The 21,562-nt window shown below is 39.5% G+C and overlaps 1 protein-coding gene and 1 long non-coding RNA gene across 3 annotated transcripts; both read right to left on the bottom strand.

The window, feature by feature from the left end:
• Window positions 1–19,038: 19,038 nt before the first annotated feature.
• LOC115623030 lies at window positions 19,039–20,199 on the bottom strand. Of its 2 annotated transcripts, none has more exons than XR_003995371.1 (3): window positions 19,967–20,199; window positions 19,454–19,896; window positions 19,039–19,382 (listed from the first exon to the last, which is right to left on the bottom strand). It is a non-coding gene; the product is annotated as an uncharacterized LOC115623030 (long non-coding RNA). The 2 variants fall into 2 exon arrangements; XR_003995370.1 differs by having other exon boundaries at window positions 19,039–19,368.
• A 231-nt stretch (window positions 20,200–20,430) lies between these two features.
• On the bottom strand, window positions 20,431–21,497 carry LOC115622971. Its single transcript, XM_030517122.1, has 2 exons — window positions 21,021–21,497; window positions 20,431–20,970 (listed from the first exon to the last, which is right to left on the bottom strand). The coding sequence occupies exons 1-2, from the start codon at window positions 21,450–21,452 to the stop codon at window positions 20,473–20,475; spliced, it is 930 nt and encodes a 309-aa protein (XP_030372982.1). The 5' UTR covers window positions 21,453–21,497; the 3' UTR covers window positions 20,431–20,472.
• Window positions 21,498–21,562: the final 65 nt, after the last annotated feature.

The raw sequence follows: 21,562 nt of genomic DNA, 5'->3' as shown, positions 1-21,562 counted from the left end.
TTGCAGACGTGCGGGCGGTCCGAGACCATGTTGGCCATTAAAATGGACGCTGCGCATGCGCAGAGCCGCAACGCATGTCCTGCAAAAATGCAACGGGCGCCACACCCTGCTGTGGTCAACAAGAATGTAAAAAGACGATTTGGAGCTTGAGAGGCATTGATTTGTGGAGGCCCTTAACTTGAAGTTGTGTCAAGGAACGGCTTTTGAGGAATTGCGACAGTTTTTTAATTGCGTTTTTCTCATTGCTTTCCAGCTTGCGTGACTCGAGACAATTTTGGAGTCCGTCAATAACTTGCTTCTGAAATTAGAACGTGCTGTTGTAATTTGAGAAGAGCATAGCTTTTTTTTTTGTTGGCTACTGTGCACTCATTGAGACGTTATTGGAAATTGCTTAACCAGCTGTTGTCCTGGCACGCCATCAAACTCGGAAGGTGCGAATTTAAGCTTAGAATCTGCTCAAATTACGGGCCTGATGGCTCAATCAGTCAATCCATGCAAATACTCGTAAATGATCGAATTACCCAAAAAAAAAATAAGGGTGAAAGTCTCTTTGGGGCTTATTGGATTTTTAGCAACGTTCAACTATTTTTTCGGAGCCAGACCAATTAAAAACTCATTAGGCAGGAAGGTAGGTAGGAAGTCGGCTTTAATTGCCGGCTCGCCATAACCAAAATGTCCGGCAGGCATACGAAAATAAAAATCACTCTTAGCACGTGCACCAGCCACAGATAAAGCCAAAATGATGGGCACTTGAATTAAGCGAAAACGTTTAGCTGCAGCTCTTCTGAGAGGCGGGAGAGCCGAATGAGTTGCACACTGGAGGTGAGCGCGTGATGTGATCGTTAAAGTCGTGATTAATTGCGCAATAAGGGGAGATTAATGCTTAATTCGTGATTTAGAAAATTTGAAATTGAACAAAGTCGTAAAAGTTAGATCATCGCGAGGGTCTGATGCTTTACTTGCTTTACTTGCTAACGCTGTTATTATTTCAGCATGGGATTGTTTTTTACAATTTATTTATTTGCACAATTGTGCTCGGGAGGCAGTTTAGTTCTGATTTAGTAGCACTTCCAACTTCCTAATTGGGGATTGCCTATCTTAATAAAACTGCACATTATAATGGGATCCTCCCAAACAAATGGCATTAACAAAACAGTTATGCTACTTAACGTAATTCGTTCCTATGGCAGCTATATAAAATAAGGCGACTATATAGAGTTTGTCATAAACTTGCTATACACAAAGATAAGACAAGTCTGCATTTCATGTTTCGTCTTCCTAGTTGTTATGGCTCAAAAGATAACGCCGTTCATACAGACGAACATAGAGATAGCAATTAAAACGAAAAGTATTAAATATTTTTGAATAAATGTGCAATGGAAAATTGTTTACCTGCGTGATTTTGGTTTTATCTTTCGCCCATCTCTAGCACTTCTCGAGTGTTGGTGAGTGAGAGAGAGGGGGGGTAGGGAGAGGAGTGGTCTGAGTCAGAGCCACAGACTCGACGAAGTGCAGCAATTAAAGGCGAGCTAAAGCGCCGATTGGTGCTGAGGTTGCTGAGGCTGCCAATGCTTTCAGTGCATGTCCTAAATGTGTTCAATTTAAATTAACGATCAACGCGAAATCACAAACGGCAGCAGACTAAGAGCGGCTAAGTGGAAAAGGGGGCTCAGGTAAAGGGGGGAAGGGGTAACCAACATGCAACCGAGTACAGATGTTGGAGCAATTAAGCAAAAGTTTTATTTAAATTGCTGCGCAAGCAGTTCAGGCTCTGAAGTCCAAGTCCTGGCCGAGTCATACAAAACAGAAATTTTGGCGTGTTTATGGCCTGTAAGTCTTCTTCTTCTTCTTCGGCAGCAATGAAGAGGCAGTGGGGTTTTGGGTTTGCCAGTGGGTCTCAGAGTTACATAAACGCCGCACATGTGTTTGCTAATTTCTGCGTGCAATTCGAACATTAATTATATTGAACATTTGCGCTATAAATTGTTTGCTTAATTGCCATTTAGGTGTTGGGCCGAAGAGCTCAATTCTTTGCTGGAAGCTGGCGGCTGGGAGCTGGCGGATGGGGGCTGGGGTTAAGGGAATTGAAGTTGTCTTTGGTTGGTGCCACTGATTTGCAGCACATTGGCATTTCAATGCAAACAGTTGGCAAGTCATCGTCCGAGTCTTTCGAGTCGTTCGAGTCGAGTCGAGTCGTGCGGCCATAAATAAATTAAAAGTCCAAGCGAAATGACAGCAACAAGATCGCTGGGGCCGGCCTGGGCCGAGCTGGGGCTGGCCATCAACTTCGGCAACATGTTGCAGGCTGGCAATTGGCATTGACCGGCGGCCAGAACAAGAGCACCAGCAGCAGCATCAGCATATGGTCTGATCAGCCAGAAGTATTATTAATGATGGCGGAAGCTAAAAACAACAACAACAAATGTCAGCGGTGCTTTTGAAAATATGTATAAGTCCACTTCTTGTTATTTCTGTTGTTGTCCAAAATGTTGACGTGTCCAGGCAGTTGCCATCGCATTAATGGCAATGTCGCTGACAATTGACAATGCGCATGTTGCCAGCAACATGTTGCCTGCGACTCTATGCTGCCAACTTCATTTGAGAGCATTTCCTTCTCCTTCTCTGCGCTGCACATAAAACGCATAACTTGGCACCCAACTGGCAAATCGTTTTCACTGCCAAATAAAGCGCCATATAACCAAAAAAAAAAAAGAGAAGAGAAGAAAAACAACAAATAAAAAATGAGTGTAAAAACAAAATAAAATCGTGCCACAAACAAACGTCTGCGGCTGAGTGCGTGGCCGTGTAATACAAAACTGCAACTGCTGGGCCTGCATTGTTGTTGTTGTAGCTATTGTTGTTGTTGTTGTTGTTTCTGTTGCAGCTCCAATTCTGTTTTGCATGTTTTGCGATTTCAATGGCGCCAAATCTTAGCCGTGGGACGCTGTTTTGTGCGCATACAAAAATCCTTGGCTTTGGTTGTTGAAAATGTTGCAGCCATTTAGCCCGCAGGCAGATAGACACGCAGATAAGCAAAATAGTCAGGCGGCAGGCGGTAACAGCAACAACAACAACAACAGCAGCAACAACATCAACAGCTTGGGCAACTACGTGACTTGAGCTCTGGCCAAGTCACACACAGACTAGCGCTGCTTTTGGAAACGCTGGTGAAATTTATTTTAAGGCTGCCTGCGAAAAAAACTAAGCTACACCTTTTAAGGCAGCAGGCATGTAGGGCATTTTATTATTTTTAATTTATTCACATGAAAAACATTCGTTTTTAAACATAAAAGAAACCAACAAGCCCATTCTTTCACTTTAATCCACTTCCTAAATAAAGATTAGGGAACATGAAAATTTGGGTTGCAAATACCTACGGATTAAATATTTTGTTGCATACACACCTGCAATACGAACAAATTAAAATATATTTTTAAAATGCCAATGTTTGAGGAAGAATGTAGAACTTTCAAATTGAACTTTCATTGCTTACTTGAAAAAAATATATTAAATTTAAAAAGAAACTTTATTCCCTTTGGCTTAACATTTACCACAAATATCAATAAAGTTTTGACAAATATTTTGAGCTTTCCGTGTACAGCTTCAAAATAATGAAGATCGACGTCTCCTCAAATGGACGACTTGTGCCTCTAAGGTTGAGAAGCTGCAATATTTGTGGCAGAGTTTGGCGGCCTGTCGGCACTGGGAGAAGCCTGTAACGTTTACCCTGACTTGCTTAGACAAATATAAGAGATTATTGTTGCAGAAATGTTGTAAAATACTTAACAAGCAAGGTGGGAACAACCTCCAGTTATGCGCAGAGTGAAAGCTGAGAAAACACAGTGCCGTCTAAGGTTCGTACAACAAATTGATATTTGTGGAGATGTGTGTCACTAATAAGCCGCTGATATTGGGTTTTCTCTTCTATGATATATTTGTTATTTTTGTTATGTTTTCCAATCACGCATATACCTTTTATGGCCTGCCTCTGAACCCTCACGCCTCGCACCGACTCACGTAGGCTTCTCGTTTGAGAATATTCCTCTCACTTAAATATTTATAATATATTATGTAGCTATATTCTATATTCGCAAACGAGAAGGTTATCCTGCTAGAGGGCTTTTTCCATCGATCTGTGCAATGGTAGCTACATGTATAAAACAAACTTTGGAGTCTGTTATAGCCTGTCTATATAGATTTGTGTTGTCATGCTCATGCTCCCGTCATAATCATAACATGGGATCTGCCATGGCTTATACATTTTCAGACGAACCTCAACTTCTTTATATATGTATTGCTAGCTTCAAATTGAAATCTTCAGCTAAGTTTGTATGTACATTTTAGTATCTTAAAGAATAAGAATAAATAGAAATATGGTAAGTGCTTGTGGCGTTTAAATATTTTAATGGGAGCTTAGTGTTTATGGGTTTGAAATTAGAGTGATGGGGTTTATATTTGGGAGAGTAGTTCATACGAAACTTAAAAGTTCCTTTCACCCCCCGACTTTTGTAATTGCTTTGCCAAAAGTTAGTGTTTGTTCTGTAAACTGATTTGTAAGAGGAACTGCGCGCATTGTGTTCACAAATCATTCCGCCGACCCACCATTAGGCAGCTGGCACTAATCAGCTGGCTTTATGAACGGCATTAAAAGGCACTCAGAACGGATTTAATGACTCTATTTCATTTAATTAAACATAAAGCATGCAATTACAAAAGCCATTTAGCACATTTGCTTTACGCCGCTCTTGTTACCATTTTCCACATAATTAAAAGGTAAATCTAACTAACTAATCAACGGCTGCAGTGACGGTCGACTGACGACTGTCCACTGCCGACTGTCGACTGTCGTCGGTGGCGACGGCCAATTAAAAATATGCTGTAATTGCAAACGAAATGTGTCAGAGCGCATTTAAAGGCGCATTAATTTATGCAAATGCCACAACAAGTCTATGGGGTGTTGCGAATGACAAACGACTTGAACTTCTGGCACTTGCAAAAATTACAACAACAACAACAACAACAACACAACAAATTTTAATAAAGTTTGTCGGTTTGTCGGTCGTCATAAATTTTGTATCGCACATATATATGTATTTATAGATACATATATAATTTACATGTGTGCAACACACACTGCGAGGGGTCTGAAGGTGAACGGCACGCAGCGCTTGCCCCCAAGTTTGCGTCTTAAGTCTTTCGTTTCGCGACGTTGTGAGTGCGTGTGCAGTCATTTGCATGGCGCGGCAAAGCGGCAACAATTTTTTAATTGATATTTAATTGCAGCACACATGGCACACACACACACACACACACTCAAACACACACACACTCAAACACACACAAACTCATACGCACTTCAGCGCCGCCTGCAGTGTTGTTCTTTTTTTATTAACCGCTGCAAAGCGCGACTTTGCAAGTGTTTATGCGCCCATGATTTTTTATTTCGATTTATTATTATACTCTTCTCAAAATGGGTGTCTTTCTTTTTTTTATAAAGGTTGATCATAAATGTAAATAAATGTAAAAGCATATAATCGCAGCAGTTCTGTTTGATTAAGTACTAGTATTTTCTAATAATTCACAAAAGTTACAGATCCGTATTTAAGTATGTTTTTATTCGGACTTCTGAATAATGCTTTTTAAGCTCAAACCTTAAAATGTACTTAAAAATATAAGTAGTGCGCTAAACGCTACTGCCATTTTTAAAATTGTTGTATGACCTCAAGCGGTTTATCATTCGTAATTTGTTTAACATATTATATTTAATATAAATTTAATAAAAGAATTATTCGTGTATTATTCTATTCTATTCTATTATAATTCTAATTCTAATTCTATTTTTTTTAATAATTCGTGCTTTCTTCTTTTTTTCATTTATTAATTTCTTCCGTATTCCGTTTTGTAAAGAATTACAATTATTTTTTATTTTTTATTTTTATATTTTTTTATATTTTTTTATTTTCTGCCTTCTATCCATATTCGCTGACTTCTTTGCATTTTGTTAATTTTTTTTATTATTTTATTTTCCACATACTTGTATATCCATTCATCTATATCCATATTTGTTGACTTCTTTGCAACGCATAAAAAGTTAGACATTTTTGCAGCGTATTTTGTCTTCGGATTGTTTTCACTCACACAAGTATTACATTTAAATTTGTTTTTTATTAATGATTTAAAATCGCTCACAGCTGCATAGCTCATAAAAAAATGATTTTATTATTTTATTTAATATGCGCTTTTATTGTTATTATTTTTTGATCTTCGGTCCATTGATATACGAAATGAAGGCGCAATTTCAAAGAAACTCATTTCAAAAGTTGAACAAAATTTGATGGTACAAATTGAAGCTTTTTATAACTGCTCTTAATTCGCCTAACTTTGGGCTTTTGTCTGGCCGCATTTCAATTTATTTACAGCAGCTGCTGCAGTCCAAGAGGCCCCCAAGAAGACAGAAAAGGAATACCAAGCCACACACCTTTCCATTGTCTCTGGCCTGTCATAGACCCTTCCACTTGTTGGTTGTTCAGTTCTTGGTTGTCTAACACTTTTCAAGTTCAATTGAAGTTCTCACGTTCGCATTTGTTTGGCTAATTTCAATTGTTTGTCGTCTTCGTCGCGAAACAGGAAACGCATTCAAACGTCTTTTGTTGTCAAAGTTTTCAATAAATGTGTGTGTGGTGGGAAAGCTAGTGCTAGTGAGTGGTTCGATGCCGATGCTCATTGTTTGCGCGACTGCGCAGGCGCACAGCTGCCAAATGGACAGACGCCTAATTGCGACTAACTGCGCCAATTTGTCTGTCTTCCCAGCCATGGTCTGTAGCTCTATAGCTGTAGCTCCAGCTATCCAGCCCAGCGATGTGAAGCATACATAATTGGGGGCGAAAGCGACCTCTCTAGTGTATTCTCCTGTAGCTAGTGGGTTCATACAATTGATCATCAAATAGATAAACGAAATTATCTCCCTTTTCATTAGCTCTGCTCGTGAAAGCTACTGTAAAGTACTTAATACAAAACGCATTAGAATCGGATAGAGTTGGTCCAGAAACAGTTTATTTTTGCTGCTGCTGGAATTCTAATCTTTGTTAACCAACCTACTCTATCAGGGCTATCGCTATTAATCTGCCTTATTAAGCTTAACGCACACAACCTCCATACATTATTTTTTTAGTATCTTAGTAACCAACAAGGAACTTTTCACCGCCTTTATAGTCAAGCTCCGTCTACTGATGAAAAGTAACTCATTACAGCTCCCTACGAGAGCATCAAATCATTCGATATAGTCATGTACGTCTGTATGAGCCTAAGGAACTCAGAAGCTATACGAGTTAGAATAACCAAACTTGATATCCAGGTTCTCCTGAGTTCGGTACAGGTCAAGTTTAATTTTTTATCGAAACACCCATTCACTCTACCCGCTATTAGTGATTTGAACATACCTCCTATATTTCGTTGCAGTTGGTGCTTTGATATCCTCATATCGAGGTTTCCCTCAGTTGTGTTAGGGAACTAATAGCCATAATTGTTTGGGAGACAGGGTATTTAAGAGTTGTCTTCATTCATGTTTCATACTAATTTTTCCAACAATGTTGCAATTGTTTCAGATTCTTATTAATCGTGTAGGCCCTTCTCCTTTTGTAAAACCCCCAAAACGTGGTTGTTGCTTCCAGATCGCAGTTCGCCACTCGCCACTCGCACACTCACTGTCCAAAATTGCATGCAAAATCAAAATAAATAAAGCGCGCACAGCTTTGCGAGTAACTGCAAAGCCAAGTAACCGTTTTCCCATGACCTCGAAAGGTAATTTCAGACGCCAGAGCCACAAAAATGCATTCAAATCAGAGAGAAACGAGCAACGGCGGGCAACGTGACGTTGAAATTAAATTAACTAGACTAGAGGAGACGCGCCGGCCCAGCCAGGCCTGACTTATCCACTTGACCACAACTTCAGCTCAAGCTCAAGCGTTGTCTGCAGACGAGTTTTTCGAACCGACCCTGGCTATGGCTATGGCTATGGGTATGGGTCTGGCTCTGATGTTGACTCTGTGACTGACTAATGCGTGGCGACGGGGCCAGCGTTCGGTGTAAATTGTTAAACATTTAGGCGGCATTAATTTGTTGCCCAATGTGCATGTCAAGCTGTCGTCGCTGCCTGCCACAATTTTTGATGTCAGCGCCTCAGTGCCGCATGCAATTTGTATTCATAATTCCCGATATTAATGCCTATGCGACCGCAGGCGACAATTTTGATTAAAATGCCATTTAAACTCGACTCGTTTGGGGCTCTTCAATGAAGTGTGTGTCTGTCTCATGTGCGCGCAGCATTAATCCCTCGAATGAGTGACTAATTGCGCTCTTAATAGGCAGCAGTGCCACTCTGATCTCCAACAGTGTTGAACTTGACACTGCCACGTAATCTTCCTTCGAACCCACAGCGGTTCAACTTGATTGCACCAACACGAATGTGCAGCAACCACGTAGCCACAAATTGCAGGCAGACAGGTAGGGTTTGGGTTCAGGTTCAGGTTCACCTTGAAGTGGGGGGGGGGGGGGGGGGGAGCATCAATAAAGAGCGTGCCTGGGAGAAAGGCGGCTTGCAAATCAATAAAATAGTATTATTGACTGAAACAGATCAAAAGGTCGCGCAAAAGCCATACGAAGAAGCCCAGCCAAGAATTACGATGCTGATCCCGATGCCGATGCTGCCCGCCAGGCCATCATAACTTGCCACATTGCCAGCCACTCAGATTGTGGCGCTGTGGCGATGTGGCACTGCAACCGCAGAATGCAAGCGACCGACCGACTTGCCGAAAGGTCAGTGCGATCATTTCCGCATGATTACAAATACGAGTACATGCCATGGGCTTGGCCAGACTTGGACTCAGCCTCAGACTGAGACGCAGCCACAAGTTCTCTTTGGCACGATTACGACCACGAAAACGACGACAACACCGTCAGTCTGTGACAGCATTCGGCTTTTAGGTTCAGCTTCGGCGCATGCGTGCCGGCGCTCTCGCAAGCCACTCTCCACTGCTAACAGTGAGGGGCAGTTAACAGCTCGCAGGGGTAGTTAGGGGAGCTTGTAGACTGCTGTTAAGTCTGGCTCTGAGGGGTGATTTTACATTGAGGGGTAGTTGGGGAAAACTCTACAACAATAATGCCCCTTCTTTATGCTGCTGTTTTTTAACAGTGCAGCAGGGGTAACATAACAGTTAAAATGTTAAAAGTTCAAAGTAGGAGTAACATAAAGGCTATAATGCTAAAGAGTTAACATTTGCAGTTAAAAGCGTGTAACGATTTTAAAGATGTTAAGGTAATTTTTTTTATTTATTAAATATGTTATTATTTTAAAAAATTAAATATTAATTTATATTTGATTGAATAATTGATATATATTTCAGATCATTTTTTTGCTGTTGGTAAAATATGTTTCTTCAGCAATGAAAAAGTGAGCTGTTTTTCAAAATTTATTTACTCCTACAATTATTTATTATTTAACAGTATTTTTTTTTTTTTTCGGAAAATATTTGAAATTTGTGTCTTCTAGGCACAAGGTTCTGCCTCAAAAGGAGGCTTTTCCGTTAGGGGATGGTCCATTATAATTCTTAACTCATACGAATAATTCAGAGGAAGTATAAAGCTGATTTTACATTAATTGTCAACACGTAACTTTTTTCAAAAGTTCATTAATGTATTGAAACTAACTCTTTTAAAATATTTTACTTAAGAAGCTGGCTGACTTTTAAAATTGTAATTTAGAGATTAGCAGCTGAATGGGCTCAAGACTAAGCTAAACGGTTTTTAGGGGATCGAAGGGATTCCAAGAGGCAGTTGGCCACACTCCATAAACATACTCTTCAAGCCTTTGCTTTTGCCGTACAAGTTATGAGCTCAAGGCTTTGTTGATGATGAATGCTGCGTACGTAAAGCTTAAAACTTATCAATAGCCAGCTACTTAAGCACTTAAAGAGTGACGTAGATAGCGAATGAATAATGGCAACGAGCTGTTTAGGTAGCAGAGAGTAATTTTAGATTTGTGCGACAATCATACTATAATTGCCAGCTTACGCAACCGAAGGTGTCCGCCTGGGCAGATGCGACACATCAATATTGCAATATTCCAATCATGCCCGATAAGGAGTGTCAACATTTTTCTGTCTCGCTGTCTTGCTGTCTGTGTGCGCGCAGCCGTGCAGCCGCGCAGCCGCGATGCCAACGCTTGTCAACATATCATTTTTCAAAAGCCAACTGCGACAAGTGGCAATGATAACGGCAAAGCTATAGAGGAGTGTATGACACATGTGTGTGGAGTCGAGTCGTACATATCTGTTGAGTCTGGTCTGTGGGGGTCTATGAAAAATGCAACAGCATTTGGCGGCACAGTCACAACCACACAACCACACAACCACAAGTACGACTATCGAAATTATTAATGAAGTTGCCATCAATAACATGCAAAGCTTGTCCCAAGAGGCCGCCCCGTCGCGTCGACTTGGTAGCCGCCTTATGGCCAATTAACCCGCTAATTAAATGGCCATCGACGGTAGCCAACAGCGGTTGCAGGAAGCGCTTTGGCGTTTTATCAACAACAACAACAACAACATCATCATCATCATCATCATCATCTGGTTGTAGTCCGGTAATCGGTAGCTGTCTTCTGGACTTGAAAATGCAATGCGACAGTTTCCCCGATCCACTGTCCACTGTCACTTCGTTAAAGCCGAAATTGATGAGTTCAATTAGGCAACAAGTTGCAAGTTTCGGTGCAGCTGCCTCTTCCATGGCCACGCCGTGGTAATTAGCGCACAGATTTTCAAATTGCCAAAACATGTCCATGTCGAACGAAAAACAGAGTCCTTAGTTTTTTGATTTTTGGCCAAACTGTGTTAGCCATCTTCGCTTGATTTCACTTTCGTAGCATCCGTTGCATTTAGTATTTTGTGAAATCAAACGAATATGAATTCCAGCTGCCGCTCCACATTCGTAGCACCTTTAACATCCTTTTTTTATAGAAGACCGTCTCTTTCGGCATTCAACATTTTTTGATATTCGGCGCTGTGTGCCTAATGAGCTCGTTTTGGAAATGGTGTTCCCGTGTTAAAACATTGATTCCATTGGCGCTTTTAAAAGGTGTCGCGCCTCAGCTCGCAGTTGGAACGAACACAGCCGCTGTCCACTGCCTGGCTGCTCATAAAAGTCAGCGTGTCGTCGCCAAAAATTAAATTTGGTTTTGTTTCATGCCTGACTTGCTCTTCAAACCACATAGAGTCCTTTCCCATTCTAATTCAAAGTATGAACAATGAAATAGCGATGCATTGTGATGTCCGCAAAAGCGATTGTTTCCATATCCCTCGGAATAGATGGAAATATCAAAAACCAATATCAATACAGAATGTAGCCTGAGTGCCAGAGTGAGATCAACATTTCCTTTACATGGTTTAATTATAAATTGTAGAAAAAAATATCATAACACCATTATAAACATTTTTCAATTAGCTTTTCTTTTTTTTTTAAGACAACTTAATTTTCCCTTAGAATGTTATTGATTAGAATGATTGAAATTAATTATTAAACACTACTTATTGAAAGCTATAGTATTACAATAATATTGAACTATTTTAAATAATATTCTTATTTCTCCTTCAAATCTTACACGATCTCTTGTTTTTTTGACCTTCGACGAAATCGATTAAATTTCTTCCCAAGTTGCTTATCACTCAGTTAATAACGCCTGCAATAAACTAGCTATTTTTAAATCATTGCAACAATTTCGAATTTCTAGATCCAACGCCAACCTATAGAGTCGATATTTATTTTGGACTTACATCACCACTCTAGAGTATTTCGTTGTCGTTGCGTTCAGCTTCAGCATTTAATTTTCGTTCCTGTTCTCCTTTTTTTCGGAGGTAGCCCCATAAAAGTTTTGCCTAAAAATCAAAAGGAGCGCTTAATTATCACATATTTTTGCAGGCTCTCTGAAAAATAGCCGGGACCCATAAAAAGGCTGAACATTTTCAGCTGCCGTACCACCGAGCTTGTCAACTTTTATGAGCCTTTATGGTTTAATTGTAATGGAATTCTGCTTAGCAGCGGGCGTGAAATATGCCCGAATTAATTGCAATAAATATAGACGGGCCTCTGCGATCTAGATAGCACTGGAAGAAGCAGAAAAAACCACTTGACAGCGCGATGAAAGCCAAATGAGCCCAACAAGCGTACGAAATACGAAAAGTGATGGTTGCGGCTTTTTGTAACGTTCTTCTTCTTTTTTTTTGTTCACTTCATTTATTTTTTGGATTCATTTATTCTTTTTTTTTTGTGTTGTGCTTCGAATTCTGTTCTCAGTCTCACACTGTTTGGGCTTTCTCAGGCCTTCGTGTGAAAAACATTTCAAAAATGTCCGACGACTGAGAGAGTGAGTGAGAATTTTTTGCTTTTGCCAATGTGTGTGTGTGTGTGTGTGTGTGTGTGTGTGTGTGTGTGTGTGCGAGTGCGAGTAATTGTTTGAAATGCTTAAAATCCGTTCATTCGTTCGCTCTCTTGTTCGTTGAGACCAACTGGCCAAACATTTTAATAAAGTTCTCACATTATTCGTCACGGCGTCTGCGCGCCCACATTCCCGATCATCGTACATACATCGCATTTACTTTTTGATTCCCAGCCACGGCCACTGCGTCTCTCATTAGCAGCGTGAGTGACCAACAACAACAACACTACGTTGTGACACCCTCATGCGATAAAAGCACAACAACTGCGCCGTTTCTCGTGTGATTTTCGCTGCGCCTGGGAAGCGCAAACATTTTGCCGACCGTCTCTGTGGGTATTACAATGATAAGCGCTTACCAAAGGGGCGTTCTGGCACACCCCTAATGCCCTGCACCTGAACCAGCACCGCCACAGAGTGTTTTCGAATAGTTTTGGGGTGGTTTTCCGTTCTATGTCCTCGTATTTGAACAGCAAACGTGGCGCGCGCTTCGACACGTGCGGCGGCGCGGTGTGAGAAATGCAATTTGTTATTATTTATTTGTTTACTTATTTGTTTGCTCAGGTTGCAGCTTTACCTTTCGCTTCTGAACGTATTCATACCTGTATTCAACCACACATAGAGAAATCAATCAAGAAATGCATAATGAATCAATACAAAACAATACAAATAATTTTCAAATTTCAATAAACTTATGTATGCGTGTTAATAATAAGCATATAATATTAAATTCAAAACGTTATAATAGAGGAAGAAAGTATAGAAATATAAAAAATAAAGATATAAATAAATATGATTTAACCATGTAGCAGATTTGTATTTATATTAGATTTTCCTATTGACTCTTTATGCAAAATATCGTAACTCAATTATTAAACGAAGACATACGGGGATGTCGGTTGAAATAAAACAAAGACTGCTCAAAAACAAGTAAAAAAGCTAAAGTCGGGTGTCCCGACTTTGAAATACTCTGTACATATGTTTACAATAATTATAGAAAATAAAAAAAAAAATAAATAAAAAAAAAATTGGATCGATTTTACCTCTCTCGGTATTCGAACTCACGCAAAGGGTGTATAATTGAACATTTACATAGCAATTGCGTCTGTGTGAGTGTATGTATGCCTATGCGCATCTATTCGTGTCTGTGTAAGCATTTTCGCAGTCAACCAAACAGCAACATCAACAACAGCCGCGGGCAGCGCTTGAGCAGCGCTGCAGCAGCGCTGCTGCAGCAAATATATTTATGGCTATAACTTCTTGGTAAATCGGTCTATCATAGTGAAACTTGGCATACGGACACATAATTACTAACTGGGGGTATTTGCAAAATTTTAGTTCGAAATTCCAAGAATTACGGGAGTTAGAGAAAATCGCATTTGCGGGGGAGAGGGGGGAGGGAGGGAAATTCCAAAATATACATTTTCTGCGTATTCACACAAGGCATCTTGGACTAAAATTTGGTGTACCTAGGTCTTATAGTCTCCGAGATATAGGCGATTATACGAATGGAAAATCGGGAAAACCCCCATAGGGGGGAAGTGGGGAGGAAAATCAAAAAAATAAAACAAACTCGTATAGAATACATACATAACGCATCTTCGTGCAAAATTTGGTGTCTCTATCTCTTATAGTCTCTGAGATCCAGGTGTTCATACGGACGGACAGACGGACAGACGGACAGACAGACAGACAGGGCTAGATCGACTCGTCTTGTCACGCTGATCAATAATATATATACTTTGTGGGGTCTGCCACGCCTCCTTCTGCCTGTTACATTTTTCAGCTCCCGCAAACCTAATATACTCTTGTACATTTCATGTACAGAGTATAATTAACTACAAGTCTATGTCTGATTAAAAACTTTAAAAAATAAATAAATAAAAAATATCTGATCGTAAACAGAGGTTGATTTGAAGATAACCATTTATTGGGAAAATGTAAGTTCTGAAACTATATCTTTAGGAATATGGGAGGCTTTGTTTTTTCTAAAAGTTGATATTTTCTTATAAGAAAACGCTCAATCTGTATGAGCCAGGTGGCTTTTATTCATACTGGAATGGTCTTAGAAAGCCACCTTTTGGAGATGGTTCGGTGGAGCACTAGAAATCAAATTTATTGCTTCCTATAGGTAAAGGATCGAGTATACAAGGCTCTCGCCCCCTAGAAAAATTAGTTAGACCTATACACACACTTAGTTTATATTACAAACCTCCTTCGTATTTCTAGCACCCTTGTTGCCTTGAGAATTTCTGTCAAAATTAACGGAAGATTAACATTTAAAGTCGAATTCCTTTTTGAAATACAATTTGTGTTTCCAATCAATCTTGATTAGACTTAAATCAAGTACATTTTTTACTTGAATTTTAAAGCACGATTTGAGACAAAGCTTAGACTGCCATTTTTATTTCAGTGTACCCATCTATCTACGTACTATGTAGATAGGTCGGTTGCTTATCTAGCAACTCAGGCGCACGTCAGTCGCAATTTTGTGCAAAACAAATTGGAAATTTCTCATTAAATTTGCCATCCATTCTATGCTAGTCTCTACGATCGATCTTCCTTAAAATGATTTTTTCCTTTTTATTCGACTTTTATCGCAATAGTATTTAGAAAATACAAAACTTGTCCAAAGTTAACTTTCTGTATGAAAATATGCCTCCTTTAATAGACGATTTTTAACTAAAAACTATATTAGAAATTCATAATTTTAAACAGTTTATTATGATTTATAACTGATCTGCATTTTTGATTATATTAAGCAATTGGTAGAGTAAATAATTGATCTCTTGCCTAAATATAAAGCATCTCAATTGAGCCTCCTCCTTGTCGAGTTTCTTTTCCAAACTGAAGAGTGCTTTTTATAGAAGTAGTCCTGTAGTCCTGTTGGAACGGTCAAACGTAGGCAAAGCCACAGCCACACCAATTGACCCCATCGTGCAACCCAAGGCGGGCGAAATTAGAGAAGCAGCTCACGATGGCAACAGACAGGCCGTCGATTGTCCATTACGCGTAAGTCGCGCTCAATGGAAAATGTAGATCCCAATTGCCGGCCGTTTATGGCTGATGATGGTACCTTATGGCCGATCTTCGGCCCGATCGCAGATTATGAATCGTCAGCGCAGCTGTGTGCGCTTCATTCGATTGCCAAAACGTGTACGCCTCGTGATATTTATGGAACTAAACGAAAGGGCGGCGGGCGATGCATTTTTCTGCTGCTGGGCGCGTTCTCTCAGCCAAATTACAATCATTTGGGTAAATGGCAATGGCAAGCAAGTTCGTTGCCTAAGTCTTTCGTTTTTGAAAGCTATAGCTAGCTCCAATTTCTTTAAAAAAAAGTAAATAGCTTTGTTGCGAAGATGCTTATCAGGAAATCATCAGCCATTTAAAACGAGAGCAGTAAATTAAATTAAAAACAACAGTAAATATTAAGAAGTATAAAGAAAGCTTTAAAATTTCTATATAAATTTGGCTTAGAATACAGTGTTTCGTCCCACGTCCTTCTCCACTATGTTCAACGTAGCTACAAAAATCTAAAACAAACAACATCATCATCAGTGCAATCAACTGCTACAACTGCAACAACACCAACAACAACAACACCAACAACAAGAAAAGCAGCAACATGCGATAAAAGATTTTTTGTTTGATTTCTTTGGCTGTGCACCAAATAAGGCAACTCCCATTAAAAGGCCCAAAAAGGCAAAGGCAACAGCCAAGCGGCAAACGGCAACCGGCAACATGCAACAGGCAAGCGTTTACATTTAGTTGTTGCTGCTATTGTTGTTGTTGTTGTTGTTGTTGTTGCTTGGTTGTTGTTTGGGTTTTTTGTTGGTTCGCTGGCGCCCACCACATCGGCCACCGGCGCAGCTGTTTGTATGCATTTCATTTTGTGGCGCCACGCCCCGGCAACGCTGCACATGCAACGCCCACCAGCGGTAGTCTCAGCTACAACAACAACAACAACCCCTACACTAACAAAAAAGTAAAAAGCAATAATTTTTATATTTGTTATTAGAACGGCTTCAGGAATACGAAATATTCGCTTAGGATTTTAAAATGTTTAACATTTTAATCGCAAATTGATTTATAAATTGGTTAACAAGTAATATAAGGGGTTGCAACAAATAATTAATTTAGTATTTCACCTCTGAGCATTCTAATTATAAAATACTTCATGTTTTAAATATCCACATCGACTAATAGTCTACTATACAACCAACCATCTTCTCCAAAATTGTAGAACAACAGTCTGGAACTATGGGTCGCAGCTCAGGGGCAATTTGTATGCAATGCGGACATTATTCTAAGAAACCACCCTTAAGTTCTCAGCCCCGGTATATTCCCAAAAAAAATATATAGTATTTACTATAATCTTAGCATTTCAACTGAAATAACTAAAATATTACAAATACGACGCAAATATTCCGACAAACTAAATGCTCCTTCGAACCGATTCGAGTCCACCCGTGCAAAAAAGTGGAGGATAGTTCAAGCAAATCTCACAAAGTTAAGGATGACAATAATATATGTACTACATAATCATACAAATAAAATTTTAAAAAGAGTATTTTGTTGCGCTTCCACCTATCGACATAAATTGATTTATTGGCAAACGTTTTGCTTAAATAACTTGCTTTATTTTATTTTATTCTGAGTGTATAGCAACAACCATAACTTTCAACTACATGTTGTGCCATATACGCAGATTTAGTTTCTTAAACCATTTTGATACAAGTTTGCGCCGCACACCCCGCACACCCCGCACACTCCGCCCATCCTGCGCCCATCACCCCCCTTCCATCGCAGACCAGAGATCAGAGCTCGCACAAGGCAGATGATTAAAGCAGCTGCATTTAATTTCAATGCCCATTTAAGGCTGAAAAGTGCTGTGACGCGGCCCTCGCAACTTGGCCCTTCAGTGTGGCTTTTCTTGGCAGCTGCCGCTGATGTTGCTGCTGTTATATTGTTGTTATTGTTGGCCATCTACGCGACGCATTGCTTACAACATTTTTGCCATCATGCGCCGGTTTTCTTGGCCTAGACAAGTTCAACACGTGCAACACACAACTACATAGATAACTGGGGAGAACTGGAGGAGACCCAATCACGACCCCATTGCCTTGCCAGCCAGCTGCCGCAGCAATTGTTGTTGCTTGTGTTGTTGCTATTGCAGTTGCTGCTGCTGCTGTTGTTGCTGTTGCTGGTGTTGTATCAATTAAAGCTGCGCTTGATTTTCTTCACATGCGTAGGGCGGACGACAGGTGCAAAATGCCTCTCCTCAGTGATGTGATTTGAATTTTTCCATGCGGTTGGTGGTTGTTGGTTGGCTCGGCAAAATTGAAATAGCAAACAAGCGGCATTAAAATTACACACAGGTGCAGTGGCAACAGCTGTTAGTCTCCCTTCCCCTCCTCCTCCTCCTCATCATCCCCCTTTCCTCACTCTTTCTAGTCATCGTCTCGCTGCAAATCATCTGCAAAAGCGTTAAATGCATCACCGGATGGGCGGCGGCTGTCAGGCGTTGTTAGCAACGCAACGCATCGCAAAGCTGCAGTTGCAGTCGAAGTTGGCCACAAGCCGCTGCCAAAAAGGCAAAGCGAGCGGCATGAGTCGCAACAGCCGGCGTGACGAGTTTCGCTTTACATTTGGACGGGCGTCAACGGCAGGGTGGCCGACCCACACAGTGGTTATAAATTTCTTTTCCATAACATACTTATGTATCAGACATTAGTCTGAGGAGCTCTGCAGCTTTACAAAATACTGATACTCTAAATTCAAAACAGGGTATAAAAATAATAGTAGCAACAAAAAACAAAATCTGTTTAAATTTTTATTTTCCCAACTTTATTTTGAGATTTGTAAGTTCGTAGACTATAGTCCTGTCCGACCACAACTATAGGTAAATCACATAAGTGACTTTTTCCGTTTCAGCTATATACTTAGGAAAATAGTGTAATTTGTCGGAAAGATTTTAAAGTGAAGCTTATTCCCTTAGAAGAATTTAAATATACGTCTAATGGAATTAAGCTTAACTTTAAAGTCCTGCATTAAGCACCCTGTACACATAATTATCCAAGTTGTTATTTTACTAAAATAAATGAAATTCGTAAACTTTGAATAAAACTACTCACTGTTCTCCAAACAACTAATTCTCTGAGTAGAATCATAATAAATTTAATAAGGAAATAGGTTAAAATATACAGAAATATATATGTAGAAAACGAAACAGTTAAGCCATTGTTTGAATTGAAAATTCAAGAACATTCAATATTATTTTATATTTTTCGAAATTTAAAATCAGGTATTTATTTAAAAAATAATTAACAACTATTTTAAATTCCAATTCCTTCGTCTCAAAAGTAATCTGTCGATTATTTTTATTGCTTTTTTCATATGAATATAAAAATTCTTTCATGAGAAACCAAGTTCAAATATGAATCTAAATTGTTTTGAAATACATAGCTTTTATTTTATGGTGATGTTTTTATTATCAAATACCAATAGAGTTAATTCATCTGTCAAACTTGAAGCATTACATTAAGTACCTCCAATATATTGATCTGAGTCCGCGATTTTAGCAAACAGAGGCAGCATAAATCAATATTACAACTTTGATGAAAGTCATAAAAATACAATAACTTGCCGACCACTGTGCTACAATGGAATTTCTTGTGCATGCTTAGAGTATGCGCAGCTGTCGCCGCAAATCGGTAGACACAAGCTTCTGCTCCTTGTCCATGTCTGATTAATGCAGGCAATTTGTTGCAACAGCTTCTTTTTTCACTAAAGAAGAGGCAAAGGCATTTTGAATAGTTAGCGCGTCTTTAATCAATGTTGGTTTTGGGCGAGTACGGCAATTGGTGTGTTAATTTGGTGGACGCCTGCAACATAAAATCTAATGATATATTTAAAATATCCATAAATGTATTTATACAAGTACATATATGTTATTATATTTCGACTCACTTGAAGTATACAAAGTGTGCCACATGTCCAGGGCTTTTTTATTTGAATAGATTTTTCGCCATTGTAGTTAGACAATTTGTGATTCTATAATTTAATTTTCACAGCCTATACATTGGGAATAGACCTAGATTGATTTGCTTTACTGTTGTGTGTGTTTACTGTGTTTACAGTTGTTAAAGATTCGTCTTTCTCTGCAGTTTGCAAACTTTTTCTGTCTTAATATGAGCTTAAAAATCCTACATCACAGCAAGCACGCCATAGAATGAACTAATTTTTGTGGCATCAATCTGTTTGGATGTCCTTCTTCTTTTGTTGAGCTTGTAATGGAAATATATCCATTAAGAAGCTACACTTTTTGGGCTGTTTGACCACCTTCATTCTTATTGTACAGATTCTGCAATTCCATTTGTTTGTTCAGCTTAAACAAGCTGATATGAGACGATCTGCGAATATATGTACATATATGTATTTACCGGATTTGGATTAATTTTTCTTAAACATTAATCTTCGTACCCCACTTGTTGCAAAACAATTTCCTTTAAATATTGCATGTCATTTATTTTCTAAATATTTATACTGCTGCATCATCCTTAGAATAGGCTCCAACTCTTAATGCTCCCATGGCACCGCAATTCCAATTTATGATTAAATTTCCTCCTCGCGCGCATTGACTTTTTTTTATCATTTTCTGCACAATAAAAACAAAACAATAAGTTCCTAAGGTAATGTGCACTAGAACTACTTTAAACTGTCATTAAGTTTAATTTTCTTGTGATTGATTAAATTCGAAATCTTGGATTGCATTTTTTCCTGCCTGTCCAGCTGTAGTAAACAAAATATCAAGGCTGCTAACTTGCTACAATTTGGAACACCTGTAAATTGCCGCTTTGACAATTGCGCTTTACAACACTGTTCTATTTTTTGAAATTATCTTAATATCAATTTCCGATTTGGAATTTCTTACATTTTTAAGTGAATGCATTTACAGAGGCTTATATTGTATATATGAATGTAGTTTTTTAGAGCTGATTACCAACGCTATTGTGAACGCCCCGATTTATGCGGAGATTACCCATGCAGCCTTCGAAAAGAATATCTGCGATTGCTTTACGGGCCAATATGCGTTGCGTTGGCGCCATTTCCTCGTACTGTATGGCCCAGGATTTGGCAAGTGCTTCGGAGCCTTCGCTTATAGTTAGCGACGTGTTACCGCGTATTATGGTGGAAGTTGTCGTCGAACAGGTGGGCTCGTTGTAATCCGACGCGCTTGTTTCTCCAGTGTCCTCCTTCATGTAATCGGGGAGCATTGTTGGTTCTCGAGAGTCAACCTTCATATCATCAATGTGCATAGTTGTCTCTGCTGCTACAAAATCCGGTTCGAATATTTCAATTTTTGGACTAAGCAATGGCTTATCATCCAACTTTGTCACGACTGTGCCAGGTTTAAAGGAATTTTTCGTGGCCTCATCAAAGGTCCAGTTCCGATCACCCTCGAAGTCAGTTCTTCGCCCAATGTTCTAAACAAAAGCTTGTTAATAATAGTTATTGCAATTTAACATGAATTTACGTTTTTTCTAACTGTCTTCTCACGATTAACCATTCCTCGTATCTTCCGTGTTCTAGTGCCATGCTGAAAAGTCTCCTGCGTCAGCAGAAAGCTCATAAAATCGTAAAACCAAAGTGTTGGCTTAACAACATCCGATTGAACTCCCAATGACTGTTGCTTTAATATGCGCAACCGCTCTCGTCGATAGTTTGTACGAAATATATTGATACGTCGTTGCACATCATAGCGGGTAGCATTAGGCTCCAGTTCTTGCAATTTCCTCTGCAGAACATCATAAGCCTCATATTTGCAGTCTCTGTGTCTGTAGTTTAAGTTGCGCGCGTCCCAAAGCTCGGGTAGGCTTTCATACAACGCTAAAAATTCACGCCAAAACTGACGCTTACTAACACAGCACCGATCTGGCAACTCTATTGGCGCTTCGGCAGCTGCCATCAGCTGTTTCTTCTGTTTACGTTGCGATAATGAAGAAGAAGAACACGACAATAACAACAGCAATAAAGAGCCCCTGCGCGCTGTGTCTTGCTTGAATGGCAATATTCAAC

Source organism: Scaptodrosophila lebanonensis, unplaced genomic scaffold (assembly GCF_003285725.1).
Source record: "Scaptodrosophila lebanonensis strain 11010-0011.00,11010-0021.00 unplaced genomic scaffold, SlebRS2 tig00000043-arrow-pilon, whole genome shotgun sequence".
NCBI classification, from domain to species: Eukaryota; Metazoa; Arthropoda; class Insecta; order Diptera; family Drosophilidae; genus Scaptodrosophila; species Scaptodrosophila lebanonensis.
This window is presented reverse-complemented; position numbering and strand designations above follow the sequence as displayed.

Coding starts and splice junctions, on each gene's coding strand:
- LOC115622971 (XM_030517122.1), bottom strand. CDS start 21,452: ATGGCAGCTGCCGAAGCGCCAATAGAGTTGCCAGATCGGTGCTGTGTT. Junction 20,971..21,020: donor AGAAGACAGTTAGAAAAAAC/GTAAATTCATGT, acceptor GCTTTTGTTTAG/AACATTGGGCGAAGAACTGA.